This window comes from Aspergillus pseudotamarii (genome assembly GCF_009193445.1).
Source record: "Aspergillus pseudotamarii strain CBS 117625 unplaced genomic scaffold BDV38scaffold_8, whole genome shotgun sequence".
Lineage (NCBI taxonomy): Eukaryota > Fungi > Ascomycota > Eurotiomycetes > Eurotiales > Aspergillaceae > Aspergillus > Aspergillus pseudotamarii.
Window position 1 is genome coordinate 162,912 of NW_022475022.1, and position 22,800 is coordinate 185,711.

Here is a 22,800-nt window from a genome sequence, read left to right on the forward strand (position 1 = left end):
TCCATTGTAAACTTGGAAATAATATGGTTGCCATAGGAGTTTCCAGCATTTTCAATTTGCAAGTGATATATGAAGATGAGCTGAGTTATACTGTTAAAAAATTGCCATTTCTCAAAGAATCAAAAGAATGTGCCAAGGACAGAAGACACGCTAAATACTGCAAGGAGCCTTACTATCACACCGCATAAATCCATCGTTGTTCCCAACCTGATATTTTTATGTGAGAGCCATCGTTCAACTGACAAGCATTTCATGAAAATAAGCTTATAAGGAAACTTTGCGGTTTCCCCGCTGGTAAACTCAAACAGGTGCTTACTTATATTACTTCATTGCTACGGAGTTCATATACTATTACCCCCCGAGATCCCATCCAGGAACACAAAACCAGCAACATGCATGCCGGCAGGGCTTATATAGTGACCGGCGGGTCATCAGGGATGGGCTTGGCTGTTGTGAAAAAGCTCCTCGGCGTATCTGCCACAGTCCACGCCATTGACAAAGCCGCAGAGATGCCAACCATCTCCTCTGCCAATCCCGACCGACTTCACTTCCACCCCAACATCGACGTGAGCTCGAACGAGAAAGTAACGCAGACGTTCGAATCCATCATAAAAGTCTCTCCCGTGATCAACGGGTTGGTCAACTGCGCAGGCATTATCCTCCCCACCAACATCCTCGAGCCGGTGGAGAACTTCAACAAAGTGATGGCAGTCAACGTCGGCGGGACATGGAATGTAGGGACAGCTTACTTGCGGTACGTGTTGGAACGACATCCAGAAACCATGCGCAATAGAGAAGAAGGGTCCGTTCCGGAGGGAATTGGAAGTTTGGTGAATATCGGATCTACGGCGTCTTTGTTTGGAGGCCCGGGAATTGCATCCTATTGTGCAAGCAAGCATGCTGTTCTGGGGCTCACGAGGACATGGGCAAAAGATTTCGGCGACAAAGGGGTCAGGGTCAATTGTGTTGCGCCTGGGGGAACGGATACCCCCTTGCTTGAGCGTGTGCCTCCGGGCTTTGTCGATCATTACGTCAAGAATGTGCCGCTGAGGAGACTGGCTAGGCCGGAGGAGATTGCGAATACGGTCGCCTTCTTGCTCAGCGATGATGCTTCGTACATTAATGGGCAGATTATTCCTGTTGAGGGTGGGTTCCATTAGTGTTCGTCTCCATACCTTGATTGCCGATATCAGCTTATTTGGATCACAATGAGAATGTAAGGTAGCTTTTCTATTCATTTGAAGCCTTAAATCCCTCTATCAGCCCACGACTGAAGAATCCCATGATCAAATAACTCGGCCATGGCTGGAGTGATGGATCTGACGATGTGTGCAGTTGCCTTGAAGTGATGGACTCAGGGACATAGTAGATTAGGGTTATGGTTGGCATCGAGGTGATTGGCGAGGATGATGTTCTTGAATCCGCAGGTTTCTCGGATCCATTCACGCTAGATGACTTGTCAATATCTTTCCATTGCGAATATCCACTTTCGAATCTTGCGTTGGGGGGGATGGTAGCTTTGAAGACAATGCCACCACACACATCGAGCGCTGAAAGACTTAGCATATTACCATGATTACAGTAGGGTCGAGGAGTAGCTATTCGTGAAGAACGGTGAAGTCAGGAGCTTGGAATAGACTCTTCTCGAAGTGTCCTTTCCCATCATCTACGCCCTCGACTGCCCATGGGAGTTGCCGAATGATAGCAGTTGAACTTTGGACAAAGCGCTTCAACCTGGCCGCCTCATTAGGGTCGACGATTCCTACCATGGCTTCTCACTCCGACCAAATTCCAGCTGGATCACGGTAGGGCTCTATGAACCAGATCAAGTGCTCCACCCCTGCAGACCCACCAGAGACCCATGCCTTCTGCGACTCCTAGTAAGCTTTTAAGTTGCCAGTGCGAAAGTGCTGAATATAATGTTCCGAGGTCTGGATTTGCTCAGTCGTGATCACGTATGCCTTTGCATGTATGAAATTAGAGCATACCCCCAACAATTCTTTGGGGTGGTCACCCCTGATACAAAATATGTCATCTACGAGTTTGTGCTCACTGCTCGGAAAAGCTTCAAAGTCGGCAGAAGCTTGCAATATCCGGTAGACAGGCTTGTTGTCCTCAATTAGCTCCCGAACTCAGGTGTCCTCAAGCCCAATGCAATATCCATTCATTGTCCCCGATACCTTCGCCATCCCATTGAGAGAGATAAGTTCCCCGCTAGGATACTATCCCGACTGTGCGTGCTTACCAGGATACCCAAGGCTGAACGGCGGGGCAGCCATCATCGGACCGATGACTTTCTCAAGCCTAGAATTTATCGATGGGCGAATACTGGCGATCTTTCGCAAGGTCTCGATAGTCAAATTAGGCACGAACTTCGTACCACCTTGGCCCGATTACCCGTCAGGCCTGAAACTAAAACTAGCTCAGAATAAACGTATATAGTAGTTGCCTAAGTTACAGAGAAACATGGCTGGATACTGCTAAAACGATGCGAGCTCTTCAGATGTGATCCCCCATCGCGTTATCAAGACGTCCCGTTGACATGGTAGAGATCCATGATGAATTCGAAAATGTCTCTACTTTCTGGTGAGACCTGTCGCATGATCATTCGGCTTCCATGCCAGGCTGCCTTTGCAATATAGTGTGTGTAGGGCTTCTGTGGCGGCTCGAGTGCGTCGAATATCGGCCTTATAACGACCTGATGAATTGGCGCGTCGGTTGGTCGGGTATAGGGATTCTTGGTAGGAGACATAGTGTGTCAATAAATTGAAACCCGGAACCTTTCGCAATGGAGAATAAAGATTCTCTGGGTCAGGTTTGGAGTGGACAACCTACGGCTTCAAAGACTGGCTCATGTGTCGGACGAGGAGGTCTATATATGTGACCTGGCCGCGATGCCCCTCGTACATGGCTAGCAAAAGTCAGGCCAGTGGCTGAGATACCATTGTACCCATCCTCGGTCAGCCGTACTCAGGAATATACAATCTTTGTCCTCATCTTGAGATCAGTGTTTTGGTAGTTGTGTCCAACTCTTCAGAAAGAAGAACCGTGCAACCATCGACACGCGAGCCGCTCTGTTTCTATGCTGAGTGGTTAGACAGACATCTTATGCATTTCCACCTCTCAGAGGACCTGAAGGAACGCTATGTGACAGCATAAGCCAGCCCACGCCACCAGTACTAACTGCTTTCACCCATAGAATATTGAATTTCGGGTATGTCGGCTGTAACGGCCATATCGGCCATATCGGTGGTTGCAAGTATACATGTATCGCGTTGGCCGAAGCCTGTTTGAATACCGACATCATTTTATAATAGACGCCTTTTCCCACTCTGTTCAGCTTGCGATACCATTATCAAACATTATATTCCTCTCTCCATCCAACTAAAACAATACGCAACATGCCGCAACTCAAAGTCCTAATCTGCGGCGCAGGCATCGCAGGCAACGCCCTTGCATTCTGGCTCTCAAAGCTCGGCCATGAGACCACCGTCATTGAACGGTTCCCAAAGATACGCGCGAGTGGACTCCAGGTAGACCTCCGCGGACCAGGCATTCAGGTGATGCGACGAATGGGCCTAGAAGAAGCCTTCCGTGCTCGGTCCGTGTCGGAGCAAGGTCTCCAGCTAGTCGATCACAAAGGGAAAAGCTGGGGGTACTTCCCTGCAAACCGTTCTGGGAAAGGGCTGCAAAGCTTCACGACCGACTTTGAGATCATGAGGGGAGATTTATGTCAACTTCTGTATGATGTTACCAAGGATCGTGTCGAATATCGCTTCGGGGTGTGTGTCAAGGAGCTCGCACAGACGGAGGATTACGTTGACGTCCTTTTCTCTGACGAGAGCAGAGAGCGGTTTGATCTTATTGTAGGGGCAGATGGATCCGGGTCTCATACTCGGAAGATGATACTGGGTTCTGGTGCTAAAGACCCGGTTCATCCGCTCGGGGTGTATGCTGGGTATTTTACGATCCAGGAGTCGATCCAACCAGGCGAGGGGTACAATGCGACTGCGTTTATTGCTACAGGTAACAAAGGGATTATGACTCGTCGCGCCGATCCCCATAGGTACCAGGCATATATGCTCTGCGACCCGAATTCCTCTGAGCGACTGAAAAACGCGAGCAAAGGCGATATCGAAGACGAGAAGAAGGGGTTGGCAGAGGCCTTCCGTGGGATTGGGTGGAAGACTAATGAGATTCTCAAAGGCCTGGTCGATGCCGGTGACTTCTACTGTGAGCGGATGGGTGTTGTGACGATGGACTATTGGTCTCAGGGTCGCATTGTGCTGGTTGGTGATGCAGCGTATTGCCCGACCGCTATGACGGGCATGGGGACAACTTGTGCTATGGCCGGTGCCTATATCCTCGCTGGAGAAATTGGGAAGCACTGTGGCAAGGGCTTCAAAGGAGAAATGCCAGTTCCCAAAGATAGCATCGAGACTGCTCTGACCGAGTACGAGGAAAAGCTCAGGCCGTTCATCGATACAGTCCAGCAAGGGTTAACGGACAGTGAATGTTACATGGATAAGTTCCCATCGTCTCCTCTTGGCGTTCAGATGGTTTATGTTCTCTTTTGGGTTGCATCCTTGCTGAGGCTCGACTTTCTCGCTAAATGGTTACTGCGCGAAGATACGAAGGGTTGGAAGCTTCCGGACTACAAGCAGATGTTAAATTGTGTCTCTGTTTGAGATTGTATCTAGCCGTAAAAGTCTGTGAATATTCTCCGCTCGATGTATTATTATGGCTTATCAATATGTTGTGAATCTAACCAAAAGAACGAAGCTTTTTCGCTCGTACTCTATATAGGATAGAGACCACTGCACTATCCTCGGTTGTATATTAGTTTATTAGTGAATAGGACACTGCTACTACTTCTCAATAATGTTTCGAACTTCTGATAGTTGTTTATAGTCGAACGGCCATTTACTGCGGGTCAAAGCAATTGTCTAGGAAGCTCATGTCAAGGATTCCGTCACCTAAAAAGTCAAAGTCGGTATCCAAATCAGCGAATAAAGGCATCATTAGGCCACTCGACGCCCATGAATCCAGAACCGGATCCGTTGTGTTGATAGAAGAATCAGCAGCCATAGCCTTTAGAAGATTATGGCATACACCCAGACTCCCGTGCAGAGCCTTCGAAATAGCCTCTTTTACAGGCAAGCCGTCAAGCCGAGCCTCGACCTGGGCCATCATCATGCTAAGGCATACGTAGACTTTAACATTCGTTTCCCCGTTCCACATTCTGTCTCTTGCATACTGCACCACACGACGAGCATCTTGTAGTAATGGTTGATTGCGAGCGCGGTGACTCTTCCTGGCGAACATCGACATGTCTGCATCGGGTTCCGGGCATAGTTCGAGAAAAATAAGCAATGCCCCCCACGTGATGAGGTCACGAAACATGCCACCACCGGTAAGGAGAAGGCGGTGATAGGTATCGTCTTCAAGAAGTAATACTAGGTCCTGAGCGGCTGAAAGACAAACCTTTTGGGAGTAGCAGTACATCGGATTCTTCTTGGCCTTAACCGCATATGGATAATGAAGGCAGAGAAGAAAACGACGAAGGAGATGATTGCAGAAGCTGGAAGCAAACCCTACAGAATGTGCGTCGGTGTCGGAGGCAGCCTGCTCAATAGCAACGGCAGCCTTGCCACATACCAAGGCTAGTTCGTCTCCAAGGGCTACAACCTCGTCGTATGAGGGTTCGTCCTGTAAACTATTTATGACTCTGGTCGCACGCAATCTTAGAGGTAATGATTCCGCCAACAGAGCCTGAAAGGAGATCCCAGCTGAAGTGCCCATTTGTGTATTGTCTTGTGGCTCTGCGTTGATCGCAATAGATGGCGGCTGTGTATTGTAGTCTGTATGCGTAATCATCGGTACCATGCCCGCGTCCAGTGCCGACTGCACATTGATTTCTAGAATGGTGGACCACAGCCTCCGTCGAATCTCCTTCTGTTCTATGTTCATCTCCTCGAGACAGTCTGGATCTTGATGTAAACCCATCTGCATGGCTATTCTTACAAGCGAGCCTGCCGAGATCCAAACTAAATCGGCGCCTATTCGAGTTACCTGACGGGCAAGAAGCAATAAGCAATGGATTTGAATGCCTTCCAATGTCAAGCGATCTTTTTCCAACGGTGCAGAAAGCCATGTTTGAGCAATATGGATCCATGTGGAGCCTTTACTCATCATCTGGCTGCGGATATTCACATCTGCATGCAATGTGCCCGCGAGGGCCATGAGAAGAGCAACCTGTAATAGAAAGGGGCCCCTCGCTGATTCTGAATGGTGTATATAGCTCTTGTAATCCTCTCGGAACCAGGGGGCGTGAAGAATTCGGTAGCAGCATTCGAAGGTAGCAAAGTAGATGGCAATCAGTTCATCCATCACGCGCCGGTCGGGAAAGGATCGATAGAGATCAGCCGGGAGACAACCTCGACTCGGACGTTTCCTCTTAACATCGCGGGCGAGCTGTTTGCATTCGAGGACTTTCTCTGCGATCTTATCGTGATGGCTCTGATTTTCCGTCTGAAACATTGTATCATAGAATTCCCCGAGTGGCTGGAGAGCTGAGAGTTCTTCAACCTTGGAGAATTGTTAATGGAACGATACGCACTTTGATGACACAGGTGAAAGGACTTTTACCATAGAGACGGTATTCATCCAATGCCCATGGCCAAACACCCGTGTCTTCGATATGGTGCCTCGGATCCCTCTCGAGGTGGTTGAGGTGTGTGGCGAGCCATCAACGGAGGGTGGCTCTTGCGGAGTGCTCTGCCGTCTCATTGTCTCCTGGCGCTTGGGAGCTGTACGGGGATGCTCCTCATACGTACATAACACGGCCACATCTTGCTTAGTGCACTGGTTGCAAGGTTGGGCCCGGTCGCATCGGACTTTACGACGACGACACTCGGTGCAAGAGTACGCGGGCCGTCGGCGCTTCCGGGTCGGCTGCAAAGGGGTGTCCATTTATTCTATGTTTCCGGTCACTGGTTTTCGAGATAGCGAAAGACTTGAATTGGCGAGCGTCGAGAAATGATGCTTATCTCCGAACTCCCGAGGATCTCCGAGATTTATTACATAAGCCTATGCCCGAGGCCTCCATATAAGACAGTGTAGAGCAGACTGAAGCAAATGAATAGAAAGTAGGTAGGAGTATTTTAATTGGTGTATAATCACAGATAATTTATGTTATATCTGTAATTATGTTCGAAGAATACAAACTGTTCATGGTGGGATGCTCATTATAGACACGAAGTCTACATTATGTATATATAAACTCACGGGAACAACAAACTCCAGACAATACAATTGAAGCAACTCCACTATAAACTATAATTACAAAGGAAGCAATCATGCGATATTCATAACTTCGTCCCTGCAGGGTTAGTATGTGACTTGAACTCGAGAGATTGTATGTCGCCCAGGGTAGATCCTGCCGGGATGGCATCAATCTCCGTGCCATGAAAGGAAGTCATGCCTGGTTGCCCGACATCTTGCGGCCGGGGCTCGTTGGGAATAGTCCCCTGCGTGCTCTCGCCTTGGCGGCTTGGTGGAATGAAGCAATCATAATAGCGTGGTAGGATGAGACCCAACAGCATGGCCAACAGACAGAGATGAGCAAGGATAAACCCAGCGATCATCATGGGATCATACCGCAAAGTGTGGAACTCCGGGTAGGCAAAACTGAAGATGATAGCCAGAACGGGGGCACTGATATACCGTAGTAGCACTGGCCAGAAGACAGGTATCTTCCAATTTCGCCCACCGCCGATAATTTGGTTGAGGTCGCGTCGTAGTTGGTTGCCCTATATTCAAGGGGGACGTTTAGTGTGTGGACCGCGGAATAGTGAATATATCTTGGGTCAACTTACCGAATAGAACACTAAAAACCAGAATCGACGGAGGACTGGGCTTCTATTCCAGAACCTGGCTGCCTCCGCCTGTGGAGTTGTTGCGATACAGACCGCGACAGCAAGACAGACAACATACAGTCCAAAGCCTGCGCCCGCCCCGGCGGCTGGATTTTCGGTTCCATGAGCCACCGCAATACCGGCAATCTGTCCGCCAAAATAGCCAAAATTATAGACGACAAACGCTGGTAGTCCTGTTTGGCCAACGACATCGGTCCACCTGTAGACCGTGGTCGCGCCGACCAGCTCAGACCATACGACGAATATCAAAGCAATATTGTTGACCCACCGGTCGATACCGTCCAGCAGATAGAATCCAAACTCGGTGCAATACGGAAGGCACAGTAAGAAGGAGATCAGAGTCAATGTCGTTACAATTATCGGGCGCGAAACCTTGAGCCCTGAATCGACAGCGAGAGTTGTCACCGCGTCCAGCATCACAAACGCCGAACTAAACCCGAGCACCACAAGAGTAAAGAAGAGCAGAAGTGCCCAGAAATTTGACCCGGGCATGTGAAGGACTGCTTCAGGCAACGTCAAAAAGCCGACCACGAAGGCACCCAGCCGTTCCCCCTCCTGGGGCCACCGTCGCAGGTAGCCCACCACACCGAACACGGCGAACGCCGCAAAGTTCTCAAATAAGATGTTACTGCCACATATGAGAATGGCATCCATCACCGCGTTAGAGTGCTTCGCATTGTACGAGGCATAGGAGGTGAAATATCCGAACCCAATCCCCGTAGAGAAGAAGACTTGCCCGACAGCTGTCTGCCAGACCGTCCCGGATGCTAGCTCTGAGCTTCGCCAAGTCGCCCAGAGCAGGCGAACACCTTCGCTGGCGTTCTCTAGACTCAGCGATCGACCGACGAAAATAATCGTAGTGACAATTGGCAAACCCATCGTCCAGTAGACTACGCGCCCCGTCAGGCCCACACCGCGAAAGATCGATACCCAGATCAGGAACCAAATGAAAGCGCTCCAGCCCACCGTCTCTCCGATCACACCAAGCCCGAGATATTTGGTAAATGCGACAACGCCTTTGTTTCCTTCGCTCAAGCTCCCCTGCACAGGGTCAACATTATGAATGACATCTCCCATATAGAACTCTTCAATTCGTCCCTCCCATGGCAAGGGACTGTAGAATGAATTGCGAAAATAGTTCATGATCCAAGCTAGGTTGACAGTGAAGTACTGGGTGACGATAAAGCTGACCAGGATGGGGCCTAATCCCACGCCCTTCAGCCGTCGGTTGATATTGTTGAAAGCGATCACGCTGCCTCCACGGTAGGCCTGACCGATCGAGATTTCGAGAATGAGGGCAGGGATGGCGATAAGAAACACGGCCAACAAGTATGGAATGAACCACTGCAAGCCATAATTGTTATAGACGACCGACGGGTACCGTAGTAGGTTTCCTTGTCCTGCACAACCGCCCATGGCTGCTAGAAGAAACGCCGCGCGTGAGGGCCATTGATCGCGCCCATCTTCCGACTTTGGGGGCGGCGGCGCCAGCCATCCCGCAATCTTTTTCAGATACGGCACAAGAACCATGGTCGCCACGGTTCGAGTGGCAGGGTGTAAGATGCAGTTTCAATCCTGAGGCTCACATAAGCATAATGTGAGGATTGCACATGTAGAGGGATGTCTGGGGAGGGTATATACTCCCGTCCCGCCCGGGCGTAATCGGATTTTGTATGGCAATGAAAAATTGGAGAGCAGGCGAAATATTCTTTTCATCTGATCTTGGTGCCTACCAAACGGGTCATAGGGGATGCTCGGCACCGGGCCAAGCTGCTTGGCAAATCTATTATATCAAAGAATCCCGGGCCTTGGGCCCCATGCCAAGGGCTTGGATATCATCACGGCCGTCACTGTCACCCTATCGTTAAGTCCCCCGCTTGCCCTGAGTGGAATCAATGGCACCATCGCATGGGGCAAAGGCGACAGAAACCAAGAAAGCATATCGAAGAGAATACTGTTCGTTCTCTTGGCAATGCCGGTGATAAGGCTACCTAGACTTAGAGTATGCGACCCCTGTACTCTGTACTTGTAGTCTCAAGCTGAGTCAGCTTTCCCTTAATGGTGCGAACCAAAATGACTCGTGAATGAGGTTAGCGAAATAAATTAGAAAGTGCTACTAAATAGTAACAAAAAGAGAATACCTTGTGCTTGCTAATATTTCCTTTGAGGAACAATCCTTGCTCACAGCGCTTGGCGACTCCCCGACTATTATCATGGTCTTCATCAAGAACTCCAAAATAAATGACCACATATTGTAAGGTTTCGCATTTTCCAGGATAATGTCTTAAACCAACCCCGAATAATGTCTTTGGTGGGGAGAAGCTCGTTGATTCCTTTCAGAAATGGTTGAATCTACTCACAGGTGGGAGAAGAAATGGGTCGCTCTGGACTAAGAGCGCTAGGCCTATTTAGGCAGCTTCAACAGAAAGCCCTTGGCTGGAGCCCGAGCCTTGAGTGGAGGAACCTCCGAAGTAAGTACTAAGGTAGTAGGGAGTTGACTATATTCTTTGTACGGTGTACAAGAGAGATATTCTACCTTTATCGCGAATTTCCAAAGAGGAAGTATTTTACCAAATGTGCCCAGATTCTCATGATCGAAATAATATTCTTGCGACCAGCGCTTCAATCCCTTGAATTTGTACTAACTCGTGAATAGTTGGAGTCAAGCATAGCCCTTATAGCTGCACAAGCTCCACCACTGGTCGATGGCCATTTTCCTTTCCAAGCCCAGCGGGCTTCCTTCCTTCTGCCATGGCCTTTAAATACTCCTTATCCTCAGTGTATTGCAATAACCTATCCATACGGCCCACAATCCGTAAACACCCCAGCCTCGGCACTGCCTCCAACTGCTCCACACCAAATAGCACCAAGGGCTCGCATGGTCGTCGAGACACAGCATACTGCGGGATACCCAGACTCTCTGCCTCCGCGAAATCCAACAACTCTTCCTCCAGCCTTGTATTTGTGATCAGCAATTCCACAACATCAACCTGATCCATATACATCAGTTCCTCAGCGAGGAATTGCATGTTGTTCTGGTTCGAGAAACATTCCGATAAAGCTTTACTGCTGAAGTGAAAACTGAGTCTCCGAATATGCCTTCTTCGTTGGGCGCTCATTCCAACTAACCAGTTGGTAGCCTTTGCGATGTTTCCTGATATAGCGAAAAATGTCGACGAGTAGAAGAATGGCATTGCTTCCTCATATATTGTTTTGCAGGTGGCCAGAATAGCGAGAAACAGATGTCGGTGTTGGCGATATATATGGTGTCGGGATTGTTCCTTCGTTGAGTAGTGCTTAGTATGTATTCGTGCATAATCGCTTGCATTTGGGGGCCAGGGTGTGTGTACGTAGACCTCGAACGCCGTGGAGAGACGCGTCGAGGTCTCGGTGTTGTGTGGCAAGTCGCTGTCCAGACATGCCTCGCCGACTCGGAGTCGCGTGTGTGGGGCGATACCAAACAAGTGCCGGTAGACTTCGAACCGCAGTTCGGATGGCAAGTGCAGGAAGGAGAATGGTGCTTTGAGTGACATAATGTGACTCTTGGTTTTGAAAGTAGGATTATAATGAGAAAGTCGGGACATTAGATGATTTTATAGGTGTTCTGCTTACATTCGAGCACTGGCCAATAACTAACCGTTGTATAGCTAAGCCTCAAGAATTAGGGCTCCAGCAATGCTCAGCCTCAACCTAAAGACCACTTGTGATATGCATAAGTCACATGGTCCCACCCTTATGTATTGCGGTGATGTTAGGTTTTTAATCCAATGTTTGTCGTCACTGCAGAACGGTATACAAGAATCTCGGCGGCTATTTCTTAAAAGCCTCTTTCACAGGCTTACAAAATAGTTGTAATGAATGGCAAATCTCTCCATACTTACTGCTATATATATCTGGTCTCCGGTGATTTTGCAGAATATGGTATTGAATCCAAATAATCAATACATTAACATTCAGCATCATATCTATTTACCTGTTAAAATAACCGTTCTCTACCCGTTCCTCTTTCAACCACTCCCGACTACGTATGGCTACATTACATGTCCGGAACAGATCCGCCGATTTAGGTATTTCTGGCACATTGATATATACAGGGGTCTGGGTATAGCTAAGATATCGTTGGCACAGGCGTGGGGATCACAGATTTAGTCAGACCTCTTGCGAAGATCGTTTCACCGTCCCGAATCAATACCGCACACCCACCAAGCTACCAAAAGCCCCTTTGGCCAATGCGTTGTCTGTACTAGCTCCAGGACGGTAGCATTCTTATTTTCACCTACGTGATAATTTATGGTTAAATCAAAACAATTTTCATTGCAGCTTCTCTGAGAGTACATTCGTGCGTATTTCCAAGCCTGTTCAATGTGTATTATTAGTAGACCTGTCAGTTTATACTTTTCCCAATCTAGGCTATACGCGCGGATGACTCTCCCCTGACATCTACGAAGGCCTACGGCGTAGACGATGGAATAGTAGGGTATAGTTCTAGAGGGGCTCACTACGATGAATGTGGTCAAAACTGGCATACACTACAGCAGTCAGATTTCTATTCTACTGTTAAAATATACATGAAACCATATACAGGAGGCCCTCAAGGATAAACCTAAGCTTGCAGCCTACCCGCTCCTGCCTTGTAGATAGTTCTCAGTTCAGCATACCTGCTGTATCAAGGATCTATGGTGATGGCCGTTCCTTCCTGTTTGAAGGAGATTGAGTCTGTGCTATTATGTTCCAACTTCAGCTTCCAAGCCACTCTTCTCTCTACCAACGTTAACCAGAGCTAAGTGAACACTTTTCTTTGAAAGCACACACATACACAAAGCCACATCCACCCACCCACAGAAACACTAACCCTTATTTACTATGGTAGATTGGGCTAACGTTCGTGGGTGGGTAGCGTTTGTAACCTCCAATGTTCTCGGAGGCGTCAGTCCCGCTAAGGATTGGGTCAAGCACCTGGTCCCTGTCCTCTGGCCCAAGGATAAGACCAAGCCCAATCGTGAATCAGAGGCCGCCTTGAGGATGGACCTGAACCCCGAACTTGTGCGGGATATGCTGACCACAGCCCGTAGCCTTCACTCACAATCCCGAGTTAGGGAAGCCGACATGATCCAGTGGGAAGGTCGGTTGGAAAGGCGGGCAGAGCGGCTGAACGACCGAGAAGACCGCCTAGACGACCGGCAAGACCGCTTGGTCATGTTGGCCGATCGCTTGGGCGCGCGGGAGAAGGATCTGCGGGCGCGGGATGAAGCAATCCGCGATGTTGAGGACGGGTTGAGTGCTCTTGAAAGGACGCTCTATGGCTTGTTCTCTGATATCGAAGGGTTGCTTTAGCTGCCTGGAGATTGCCGTTAGGTCAAGTCGAGCTCGGTAGTATGGGGCAGGGCTGACAACAAACGTTACTCACAGCCCGATGATCCTCGTTAGTGCGGCGACACTAACCAGGGGAGGGTCCATCAGCAAAAGACTCGCACTTCTCCGTAGTGCTGATTACCAGTAGCCTTCGGGTGAAGCCAAGACGAGTTCGCAGTTCTCCTCCCTACCAAGATAATCCCGAACGTTCTTAAAAGTACCTTGTTAGCGGAATGGGTAGACAAACATGTTGCAGATAGAGAGGGAAGTAGATACCGTGCTTGACATTGGGAAGGTGTGGCTGGTACTTCCGTGGTATCTACTACGTGGCTATGTCAGTTTATTATCCAAACAATGAGTTTCATTACTTGATACTATTTGCTATATTCTTTCTAGTAATCCTTTGATAAAGGTTGAGAGCCGGGCGGTCATGTTCTCAATAGATCATATGTTTTTAGCGGAAGGCCAACCAATTTCATGCGTAAAGGCTGCATCATTCGTCTACACACCTCAGTAAAGGCCTTACATATCCATTATGGATGCTTTCAGATCCCTTGATATCAGAAGTAGTCGAGTCTATGCATCTGCACGGATGACTTCACGGTGACGCAGTCAAACTGGGTATAGTGCCAGTTCCTTGCTGTTGACGTACTCCGTAAATCGATCATTATTACGAGCCTGTCAGAGTTCTCTTTATCCATTTTTCTAGGGACTCCATATTTCATTCTCACTGAACCCAGCAATGCTTTCTACTATCATAACCCCTCTCCTCGCTGGAAGGATACGGTCTTTCATTCGAATCTTCAAAGGCAAGTCGAAGCCTGTCCTTCTACTACCCCAACAGGAGTTGCAAAACGTAATTACTCCCCCTCTTTTGGGTCTCCCAGTTGATATCCTCTTCGAAATATTCCCCCTCCTGCCGCTCCCTTCGCAGGTTTGTCTCGCACTCAGCTGCAAGTCTTTGTTCCGCCTTTTCAGCTCCACCTTGCAGGATGAGAGGCTAGCTTGGCCAGGTCTGTTGGCCTGTAAAACATTCACATTAAGCAAGTGTGGATCGAGTGATGAGATCTCACCAGTTGCTCTAAGAACTCAGCTTTTGCTTCAGCTCCAAGATGACTACTGGGTTTACTGTGCGGCATGCTTGAAATTGCAGCCACGCGCGTTGTTCTGGCCAGGCATCGAATCTTTCCCGCCGCTATCCCTGGAATGCATATACACGGCGAGAGTTATAGACCTATGTCCTTGCCTCTCGTTGACCTTTTTCGACCGAATCCGGTTAGAACGGTGGTTGCATACAGGACTTACAGACACCCTCTCCAAGCGTATCCGAGAGTCCTTCCAGCTGCTGACCACGGCCGGACAGGCATCTCTTGTACACAAATGCTCAATACCAAACATCCCGGGAGTATTGGTCGACATTATGATCACAGTCAGTTTCAACGAGAGTATGCGACTGGAAGCACAAACAGGATATCATGTTCGTATGAACAGCTACAGACCTACCCATTGGCGGGTGGATTATCTCAACTGGCAGGGCCATCCTACTGAGCACTTATTCCTCTGCCCGCACGTTGATCTCCTCCGGTTCATATGTAACTCATCTTTCTGGCCACGAGTTGCATGTAGGTCGTGCGAGACTAGTGCGTGGGTGGCTAGCTGTGAAGAGGAAGCTTTGTATGTTGTTGTCCAGGGATTACGAAATATGGGCAAGCCTCTTTGGTATGAAGATCTAGACCCAGTGTGGCACAGGATCGCTCGTGAGGAATCCCATAACATTACTGGTGCCATCATTATGTACAATGCCAAAACATTTGGTACTAGCGCTCTGTTTTGGGAGGATTTTTATGCTGCGTGGAACAGACGTCATTTGATGGTGCCATAGGCGACCCGCAATAGTGAATACATTGGTGGATCTAATTGTGAGGAAGGTTTCAACTATATTGCTCCTTTGACTTTCGCTATTCGCAACAGATGAAGCCACCAGGGTCTAAAATATATCTATATTATCTTGATAGAGATATCGTTTCTTGTACAGAGTACTTGGCTTGACCGGAAGAATAGCTCAGGCTGGCATTGTAGTGTACCGATAGTAGCTAATGCTCTTCCTGTATATGCAATGGATCGTATCTAGTAACCGTAATATCAATCGCACGAATTGTTAGGGTGTCAAATCGAGTAACATGAAGACTTGTAAATTCACAGCTCCGGAGATGTACAGTAATAACTAACATTTGACAGAAGGGATTGATCGATGGAGAAGAACTCTAATAGCTTCTATATTACAGAATACAAAGTCCATAGCGCCAGGATCTACCTTTCGAGGGCTCTGAATATCCTCCCCAAAGCCCTCCTCTTTCAACCAATTGTACAGTGTACCGTCATCTTTGGCCATATATAGGACGTACCAACCAACAAAGCAAAATGCTCTTGATACTTTTCTGTCTTATGACGGAATGCATTTGCTCATTCCTCAAACGTTTACTTATATAACGCGCCCATATAAGAAAATAGCTCGGCTGGGCCACGACTGAATTCATCATGTCTTTTCGCTTCGATAATAAGGAGATTGCTCGCGTTCTTCGACGGGTCATCATAGACGAGTGTGCCTTTGCATAGCCTCGCTTTTCCCATTGTTTTCGTCTTCTAGACAAGGGATGTCGCAAACTGAGAACCATCCCCGACAGATTCTAGCTTACTATAAGCCGCCACTATAAAAGTAATTCTAGAAAGAGGTGTATTGAGCCATGTTTTCGCAGTTCGTTATGGGGCCGAAGCCTGCTCTTGGGGACCACCTTGGTCACTATGCTCTAGATTGACTTGTCGTCGATTTCACTTGAATCTCTGGAACAATAGATATTCAATTGCTACCGGTTTCCTCGGCAGCAGCCTATGTGTCAGAAGGCCCTTTGCACTTCATCAATATATTCTTCATCCAACGTATCAGGAGGCTTCTGTACCGAAGTCGATGCCAACTTCAGTTGATTTGAGCAAGGCTCTCTGCGCAGTGGCAAACATTAAATAGGGTTTTCCAGATGGATAAAGATACGACAAGAAAGTGCTCTGGTAAGGCGAATCGAGGGGCATGGGTCGAAACATCTGGTACAGCTGTTCATATGACTGAAATTAGTAGAGAATCCACATACCTGGTGCACCGAAGGATATAATTACTATTTTCCCCCTTTTCGCCTTTTTCTTAGATGCGCTATTGTTGGTTTCAGTATTTTTCCTGCTTTGTAAATATTTTACTACAGTATGGACGTATGTAACATAGCCATTCGGACCATGAATCTATGCAAGATGTGGCCACCGCTGCCAAATTGTAGCCGAAGCATATCACCACCTTCCCCTTCTTCTTCCCTTTCTTAGTGACACCAATATTGCCCAGTACGTTGGTAACCCGGGGATGCCGCTGCTGCAATACGTAGGATATCGAACATATCCATACGGAGCATAGACTACCCAGGGTATTAATGCTGGTGCTGATCCTGCGCCCAATGATAGATATTGTCGTCCGTATGTGGTGGGCATAATCATGCAAAGTATGACTCTGCCGAGTATAAAATTTCTAATACTCTAGGAGTCCCTAGAGCTTGGGTAAAGATGATTAAACCAAAACAAAAAAGAGGAGAAATGACATACAACAGGAGGGATTCGCTGGTGGTCACCCACCCAACTACTAACCTCCCGGCGTGTGGCTTAAGTACGGCTGAGCGGACGGGAAGCCCTGTTCTCCACACCCTATGGTCGTATGTCCTGGTTCAGTATTTCAAAGCAATAGAAAACAGCCATATCGAATTAACGGAACCCACTTTATTCTCTCATTAGAAGTACTAGTATCTCAACTTGCTCTCAGGAATCATAGCAAGAAGGCTCGGAGTGCTAAACAATACAAGCATGTTCGACCCCACACTATTTATATCCTTCGTGCCAGTGCACGATGCTCAGATGGATGCCGACGGTGACCGAATATCCACAAGTATGTAGAGCTACAGTCGGCCGTCATGGTTTTCAGATACATTGACCTATTTCTAAGATGATCTATGGCCTTTAATGTACTTGCAGATAAAGACATATATTCAAAAACGAGCTATGTCCGTGGAGAAGATATCCATATGCATATATTTATTGTATACATTCTAATCTAAGTCGAACATGCTTCAAAGGTCAATGTACTCAGTATTCCAGTGGCCGCCCTTTCTCCCCAAAGAGTTGTGTCAGAGGTTTCGTAAAAAAGAAAAAGAGGATTATGGAACGCTTTCCAAATGAGAGACATCTCTGGGGTCCTCCTTCGAAGGACCAGAATCAAGATCCCCCATATTGCCGATGGGAAATGCAGCCCACTTCCTAGCTGGCACGCGCATCTCAAATAACCGTGCAATCTCCCAATTCGAGCGGCCTGTAGTCTCCGCAACGCAGATCCAGATCCAAATCAGAGACGTAAGCGTGGTTCCGGCGTAGACAAACCCGACCATTGGACCCAGCCCGGCATTATAGTAGAGATACGGTGCCGTAAAAGAGATAACCCACGCCGTGAAGTAAAATGTCATAATGGAGACAGACATGATCTTATTTTGGTTCGGACCGACGGCCATCTCGCGGGCCACGGTGTACGCGACGGTTGAGAGCCCGTAGTTGATCACGCACACGATGACAAATGAAAGGATCACGATGACCCATTGTGCGGCGGTACTCAGGGGGTCCTGAACGCCGATACCTCCGATAACAACAAACGCGAGAAACATGATGCTGGTGGTAACAAGCAGATTTATTCTTCGGGGGACATGATTAGCTGTGGCCATGGATACGGTGACCGCGCATATCTGGAGGATGTTCTGAATCAGTTGCACGAGAAACGGCTCGTCGATTCCGATGGCTTGAACAAAGACTACACCGTAGACGTAGAAGAAGAGGATCCCACAAATCTGTTGCGAGTACATCGCTCCCGCGGACCAGATGACCTTGGTTCGCTCGATCGGGTCGAAGAGCAAGGCGCCCCAGTTGGATTCTTTCTCGTTCTCTTCATTGGCGTGCTGGAGACTTTCCAAGGTTGCTAGATCGGTGGTCGGGTCATAAGTGGGATTGCTGCGATTCAGCCGGCGCAGGACTGATTCGGCTTCAGAGAGCCTTCCCTTTGCTGCATACCAGAGGGGACTTTCAGGGATAATGGGAAGAGCCGCGAACATAAACAGAGGAAGCACAATTAGGCCTCCCATCGGTAGCTTGTACGCTAGGGAGCTACTAATGCTTTCCGTTCCTTGGCTGAGACCGGAAGCCACGAGCTGCGAGCAAGATTGTAGGAATTGATAAGAACTAAGGGCCGGGCCTCGGATTTCGGTGGGTGCAACTTCGCCGATATACAGAAGCGAGGTAACGGTAAACTGGCCGACGCCAAGCCCCATCAGAATGCGTCCGACAATAATAACAGCTTCAAAATGAGTATCTGCCACTTGGGCAATCCCTCCGCACAGGATACAAACGGAAGCAAGCCAGAAGGTTGCTTTCCGGCCCCATCGATCGTTAACTGGAGCAGCCAGCATCGCTCCTAATAAATCGCCGATGTAGATGGAAGATGCAGTCACAGACTGGAAACTCGAGGAGAGAGCCCGATCGCCATTGGCGTCTATCTCAGTCCCGTAATCATTTTTGAATTGCTGCATGGCAAGTACGCCATTGTAATAAGTGTTGTCGTAGCCATACACAAGTGCGCCAATGGATGAGACTCCACAGTAAAGCAAGGCCAGCCCATGGTTTTTAAAGATTTTTCTAGCTTTTTCGAACATCATGGAAACGAAGCCGTAGGGAATTATTTGTAGAATATACGCGGGAAGCATCCGGAGCCCCAGGGATAGTTATATATCTGACTGACATTGCCGGGTATAGTTTCCGTTCTGTCTGGGGTCGGGGTTTCACCTCATCCGGGGTTGCGGGGGTAAAGAAACCGTGTTCTTAAATGGTATCTCCTCCGCGCCAGAGACGGTTATCGACCGCTGAAGTCTAAGGCGGAAACGGCCACCCAAGATAGTCCAACCCCGTTCCTGCATTATTGCTGGACCGCTGAAGCCACAAATGGAACTCGGCCCTACAGCACCCCTATGCGTGTTCCGCTGCCGTTCGTCAATAATAAATAAAGAATCTACTTCAATCCACATCTTATGTCTGGATACGACGGTATAACACACCTTTTTGACATACAGTCAACAACGCCCATGGATCCGATTTGAATCGAGGAGCACAGCCAACCTGCCTGTATAGGCGTCATCTAGTCATATCATGCATGGCAGTTATGGTTATTCATGGGCCTAAGATGGTAGGATAGCCTCTACCAGGAAGTATATGGCGCCTCGAAATTCATTAAAGGGAAAACATCAAAGCTAACAGGATTCTCCGCATCCAGATACATCCAAGAAACATCATCCATACCAGAAAACAAGTCCATAGTTTCCAGGTGAGGTTGGGTAGCTTGGAAATCAGTTGGGCGGTTAGCCATTGGCACATCTGCCGACGATTGAGAATCCGCTCCCTCAACTACATCTCCAGTCATCCCTTGCCTGTCGGTAAGAGTGTTATCTCTCTCGGCGATATCGGAACGGTTGATTCGCAGTACGTCGAGGCTTGGGAGCTGGTCGAGTGCGGCGGATATTCGATGCGCCAAGGATGCCATTGCATCGGCAGAGACCCATTTGAGTCGTAGCTCCTGCAAGATATCGCAGCCGGTGTTAAAGTCATGCCGGGCGTCTTCCTGCTCGCCGGGCAAACGACTATATCGCAGCTGCTGATAAGAGACAGATAGGGCAAGAGAGGCGGCATACACCACAACCGGAAATGGATGCAACGCATCTAGTCGATCGGAGTCCTGCATGTACCGGATCACTTGGATTGCAGAAAGCTGTTGTCGCAGCCTGGCTGGTGTGGGTGAGGGTAATGTAGTGATGGTCTTGAGGCGGTGTGCGAGGATTGCAGTGGCGAGGTAGAAGATATGCAATGTGGCTTTATCAAAAGGGACGTTGTTAGTCAGAAGATAGATTCAGTCCCATCCAGTGAACTAACCGATTGTGGAGGAAGAAAGTTGCCAGGCATGCATTTCATCCATGACCTGTTCAAACCCCGGAAAGTCTGTATCCCACCCTGATGCAGGGTCCTTCGCCGTGGGTCGATAAAGAGCAATAACTTGATTGAGGATTTTAGCAATTCGAAAGCAGACATCAAACGCGACAGAGCCAGACTCCTCCGGTGTCAGGTCGGGGACTGCTATATCGATGTCGGCCATGACGCAAGGTCGTGAGTTCGTCGCGGCATTCAGCCGGTCCAGGATCCAAAGACACCAAAAGATCCTCCTTAACTCATTCCTAACGTCGTTGGGTCGCGGCAAATGTAGAGCCAGAGACTGAGCCGAATGCATGGCTTGAGCAATACAGCTGGATGATTCATCCATGCCCTCATTTCCTTCCTGGTGCAGAGACAACAGGCCAAGGATGCGGATGAGAGTGGTCTTCTCTAATGTGGTGCGCCGCGAGAGGACAGTCGAGAGAGATACATATAGCTGACAACAGAATTCACGGACCGGTACTACAGCGTCCCTGGACTGTATAAGCTTCAGATGTTGCCCAGCCGTGTTATCTTTGGCCGCCAGAAGACACACAACATGTACCAAAGGCGAAGGAATCGTGCCCCGGGACATTTGTTGCCAGTACTCCGCTTCATCGAGAAGGGGAATCATCGGATGGATGTTCGCAAAGTAAATATCGGATAGTGCTTTAATAGTTCTATGGGGCAAAATGTCCGAGACCGGTGGATGAGATCGCTTAGAGTTTCTCGAAGGAGATATAACTGCTGCTCCTGCTTGGGGCAATCCCTCGCCGCCTGGGGCACATTTGCTGGAGCGTCGTGGCTGAACCCAAACGCCAACTTCTCCCGGTGCCATTTCCTGCGCATCTTCGGGGGTGGTGGTTTCACCCAAGAGTCTAGCCTCTGGGTTCAAATCACCAACGAAGCGTGTTGTGTGCGGACTAGCATGAGCATCGAGTCTTAATGATTCTTGTGTTTGGTTTTGTTGTCGTTGTCGTTGTTGTTCTGGCTCTTCCGGCCGATGTGGAGACGGCTGGTCTTGTTCACCTTGAACTGGCCGAGAGCTCGGTGATGGGGATAGCTCTTGGGCGTTTGTCCACTGTATCCGGGACCCTGCACCCGAATCATTAGTTTGAGAGACTGTTTGCGACTCCGTCCACACCAAGTTATGTGAAGGGGAAGAAGAGCCTCCAGAAGACGTTCGCAGCTGGTGATTGCATCGCCTCTAAATAGGGCAAATTAGACATTGCCGAGAAAGTTGCGAGGGCACCAACCTTTCTGCGCCGACACTCATTGCAGGCTCTCCGCAATCGGATACGCCGCGACCGATCACTCATATCATGGTATGACACAAATGTGAGATTACCTGACATTTTAGTGTGTCTCTGTCGCTGCACAACGGAGGCTGCGGCAGGGGCTCTGAATACGAAATGAACGGCGAGGGAGACTTCGGGATTGAATCCAGGTGACCCACTCACCCCTCGCGGAGAACGTGGGGAAGATAGGGTGCAATACGAGACGTAATCAAGAAAGAAAGAAGGAAGGAAGGAAAGAAAGAAAATAAAAAATAAAAAAGGGAACCATGGGAAATGATTTAGCATCATCGAACTGCATTAACTTATTCTACGTCTTTTAAACCACCCCTTGATCCATCAATTCATTTACGCCGAATATATGCCTCTCTGTACATCATTTCACCTAAAATATAATTGACTTCTATTGATTATAGAATATAAGTCAACCGAATACTCTCTTATATTAGAGAATTCCCTTTACATTCATCCCTCGCTCGTTCAGTAGGGAGCAAAAAGTGGACCTGCGGGCCAAAATCTACTTTCGGAAAGTTCTCCGCTAGTACGTTGCGTGCGGCAATTCCAGTTTAGGAAGTGAACCATACGGGAAGGCATTCCGCTCTCTTCAACACCCAAATATAAGGATGTACATTATTACATTGATAGTATACTTAAAATAAATTAGTACCTTAAAGCTGCAGGGCTATACTGAAGCTCCAACTAAGTAGTGCACTAGAAGGTAGAACATTATGCAACAGAATACACACATATCTATATATATCCTTGTCCCTCAGACACTACCTAGCGTCTCTGATGGTAGAAATCTCTTGATGTTTTTTTAGACTGTCATAAACCAACGTATTGAAAGGATATACATATGATTTGAGATTTCAGACTATCTCTTAGTCGACTTATATCAGTGCACATTGCTTGAGAAAGTGGAATTCAGTTATGATGGTCACATCCCAGCAGACATCATTCATTTAGTGAATATATTTATCGTGGCTCTATTCTGTTAGATAAATTCAAATATTACTATAATTTGTGTACAATGGTCACCTTCTTAGAACAACATGCATTGATGAACAATATCAACATAAATACCCAAGAAACAAACTGCCACGCAGGCAGTCTATGATGTACAGGTCATGCAT

At 48.3% G+C, this 22,800-nt stretch overlaps 9 protein-coding genes across 9 annotated transcripts; 4 read left to right on the forward strand and 5 right to left on the reverse strand.

Moving 5' to 3' along the window:
- Positions 1-392: 392 nt before the first annotated feature.
- BDV38DRAFT_296786 (SDR family NAD(P)-dependent oxidoreductase) lies at positions 393-1,192 on the forward strand (the record flags this gene model as incomplete). Its single annotated transcript, XM_032062996.1, has 1 exon — positions 393-1,192. The coding sequence occupies one exon, from the start codon at positions 393-395 to the stop codon at positions 1,158-1,160; it is 768 nt and encodes a 255-aa protein (XP_031917322.1). The 3' UTR covers positions 1,161-1,192.
- A 2,209-nt stretch (positions 1,193-3,401) lies between these two features.
- BDV38DRAFT_296789 (uncharacterized protein) lies at positions 3,402-4,830 on the forward strand (the record flags this gene model as incomplete). Its single annotated transcript, XM_032062997.1, has 1 exon — positions 3,402-4,830. One exon carries the CDS (start codon positions 3,402-3,404, stop codon positions 4,686-4,688), a length of 1,287 nt encoding a protein of 428 aa, XP_031917323.1. The 3' UTR covers positions 4,689-4,830.
- A 93-nt stretch (positions 4,831-4,923) lies between these two features.
- BDV38DRAFT_296791 (putative C6 transcription factor) lies at positions 4,924-6,540 on the reverse strand (the record flags this gene model as incomplete). Its single annotated transcript, XM_032062998.1, has 1 exon — positions 4,924-6,540. One exon carries the CDS (start codon positions 6,538-6,540, stop codon positions 4,924-4,926), a length of 1,617 nt encoding a protein of 538 aa, XP_031917324.1.
- Positions 6,541-7,205: 665 nt separating this feature from the next.
- BDV38DRAFT_237649 (sodium:neurotransmitter symporter family protein) lies at positions 7,206-9,600 on the reverse strand. The gene is made up of 2 exons (XM_032053608.1): positions 7,878-9,600; positions 7,206-7,811 (listed from the first exon to the last, which is right to left on the reverse strand). The coding sequence occupies exons 1-2, from the start codon at positions 9,465-9,467 to the stop codon at positions 7,368-7,370; spliced, it is 2,034 nt and encodes a 677-aa protein (XP_031917325.1). The 5' UTR covers positions 9,468-9,600; the 3' UTR covers positions 7,206-7,367.
- Positions 9,601-10,547: 947 nt separating this feature from the next.
- BDV38DRAFT_296792 (uncharacterized protein) lies at positions 10,548-11,470 on the reverse strand (the record flags this gene model as incomplete). The annotated part of the gene is made up of 1 exon (XM_032062999.1): positions 10,548-11,470. The coding sequence occupies one exon, from the start codon at positions 11,468-11,470 to the stop codon at positions 10,613-10,615; it is 858 nt and encodes a 285-aa protein (XP_031917326.1). The 3' UTR covers positions 10,548-10,612.
- A 1,330-nt stretch (positions 11,471-12,800) lies between these two features.
- Positions 12,801-13,271, forward strand: BDV38DRAFT_279170 (uncharacterized protein; the record flags this gene model as incomplete). The annotated part of the gene is made up of 1 exon (XM_032058937.1): positions 12,801-13,271. The coding sequence occupies one exon, from the start codon at positions 12,801-12,803 to the stop codon at positions 13,269-13,271; it is 471 nt and encodes a 156-aa protein (XP_031917327.1).
- Positions 13,272-13,536: 265 nt separating this feature from the next.
- On the forward strand, positions 13,537-15,171 carry BDV38DRAFT_296794 (uncharacterized protein; the record flags this gene model as incomplete). Its single annotated transcript, XM_032063000.1, has 3 exons — positions 13,537-13,584; positions 14,134-14,963; positions 15,039-15,171. 3 exons carry the CDS (start codon positions 13,537-13,539, stop codon positions 15,169-15,171), a joined length of 1,011 nt encoding a protein of 336 aa, XP_031917328.1.
- Positions 15,172-17,533: 2,362 nt separating this feature from the next.
- Positions 17,534-19,069, reverse strand: BDV38DRAFT_279172 (general substrate transporter; the record flags this gene model as incomplete). The annotated part of the gene is made up of 1 exon (XM_032058938.1): positions 17,534-19,069. The coding sequence occupies one exon, from the start codon at positions 19,067-19,069 to the stop codon at positions 17,534-17,536; it is 1,536 nt and encodes a 511-aa protein (XP_031917329.1).
- Positions 19,070-19,608: 539 nt separating this feature from the next.
- BDV38DRAFT_296798 (fungal specific transcription factor domain-containing protein) lies at positions 19,609-21,727 on the reverse strand (the record flags this gene model as incomplete). The annotated part of the gene is made up of 3 exons (XM_032063001.1): positions 19,609-20,276; positions 20,337-21,579; positions 21,629-21,727. 3 exons carry the CDS (start codon positions 21,725-21,727, stop codon positions 19,609-19,611), a joined length of 2,010 nt encoding a protein of 669 aa, XP_031917330.1.
- Between the last annotated feature and the right edge of the window lie 1,073 nt (positions 21,728-22,800).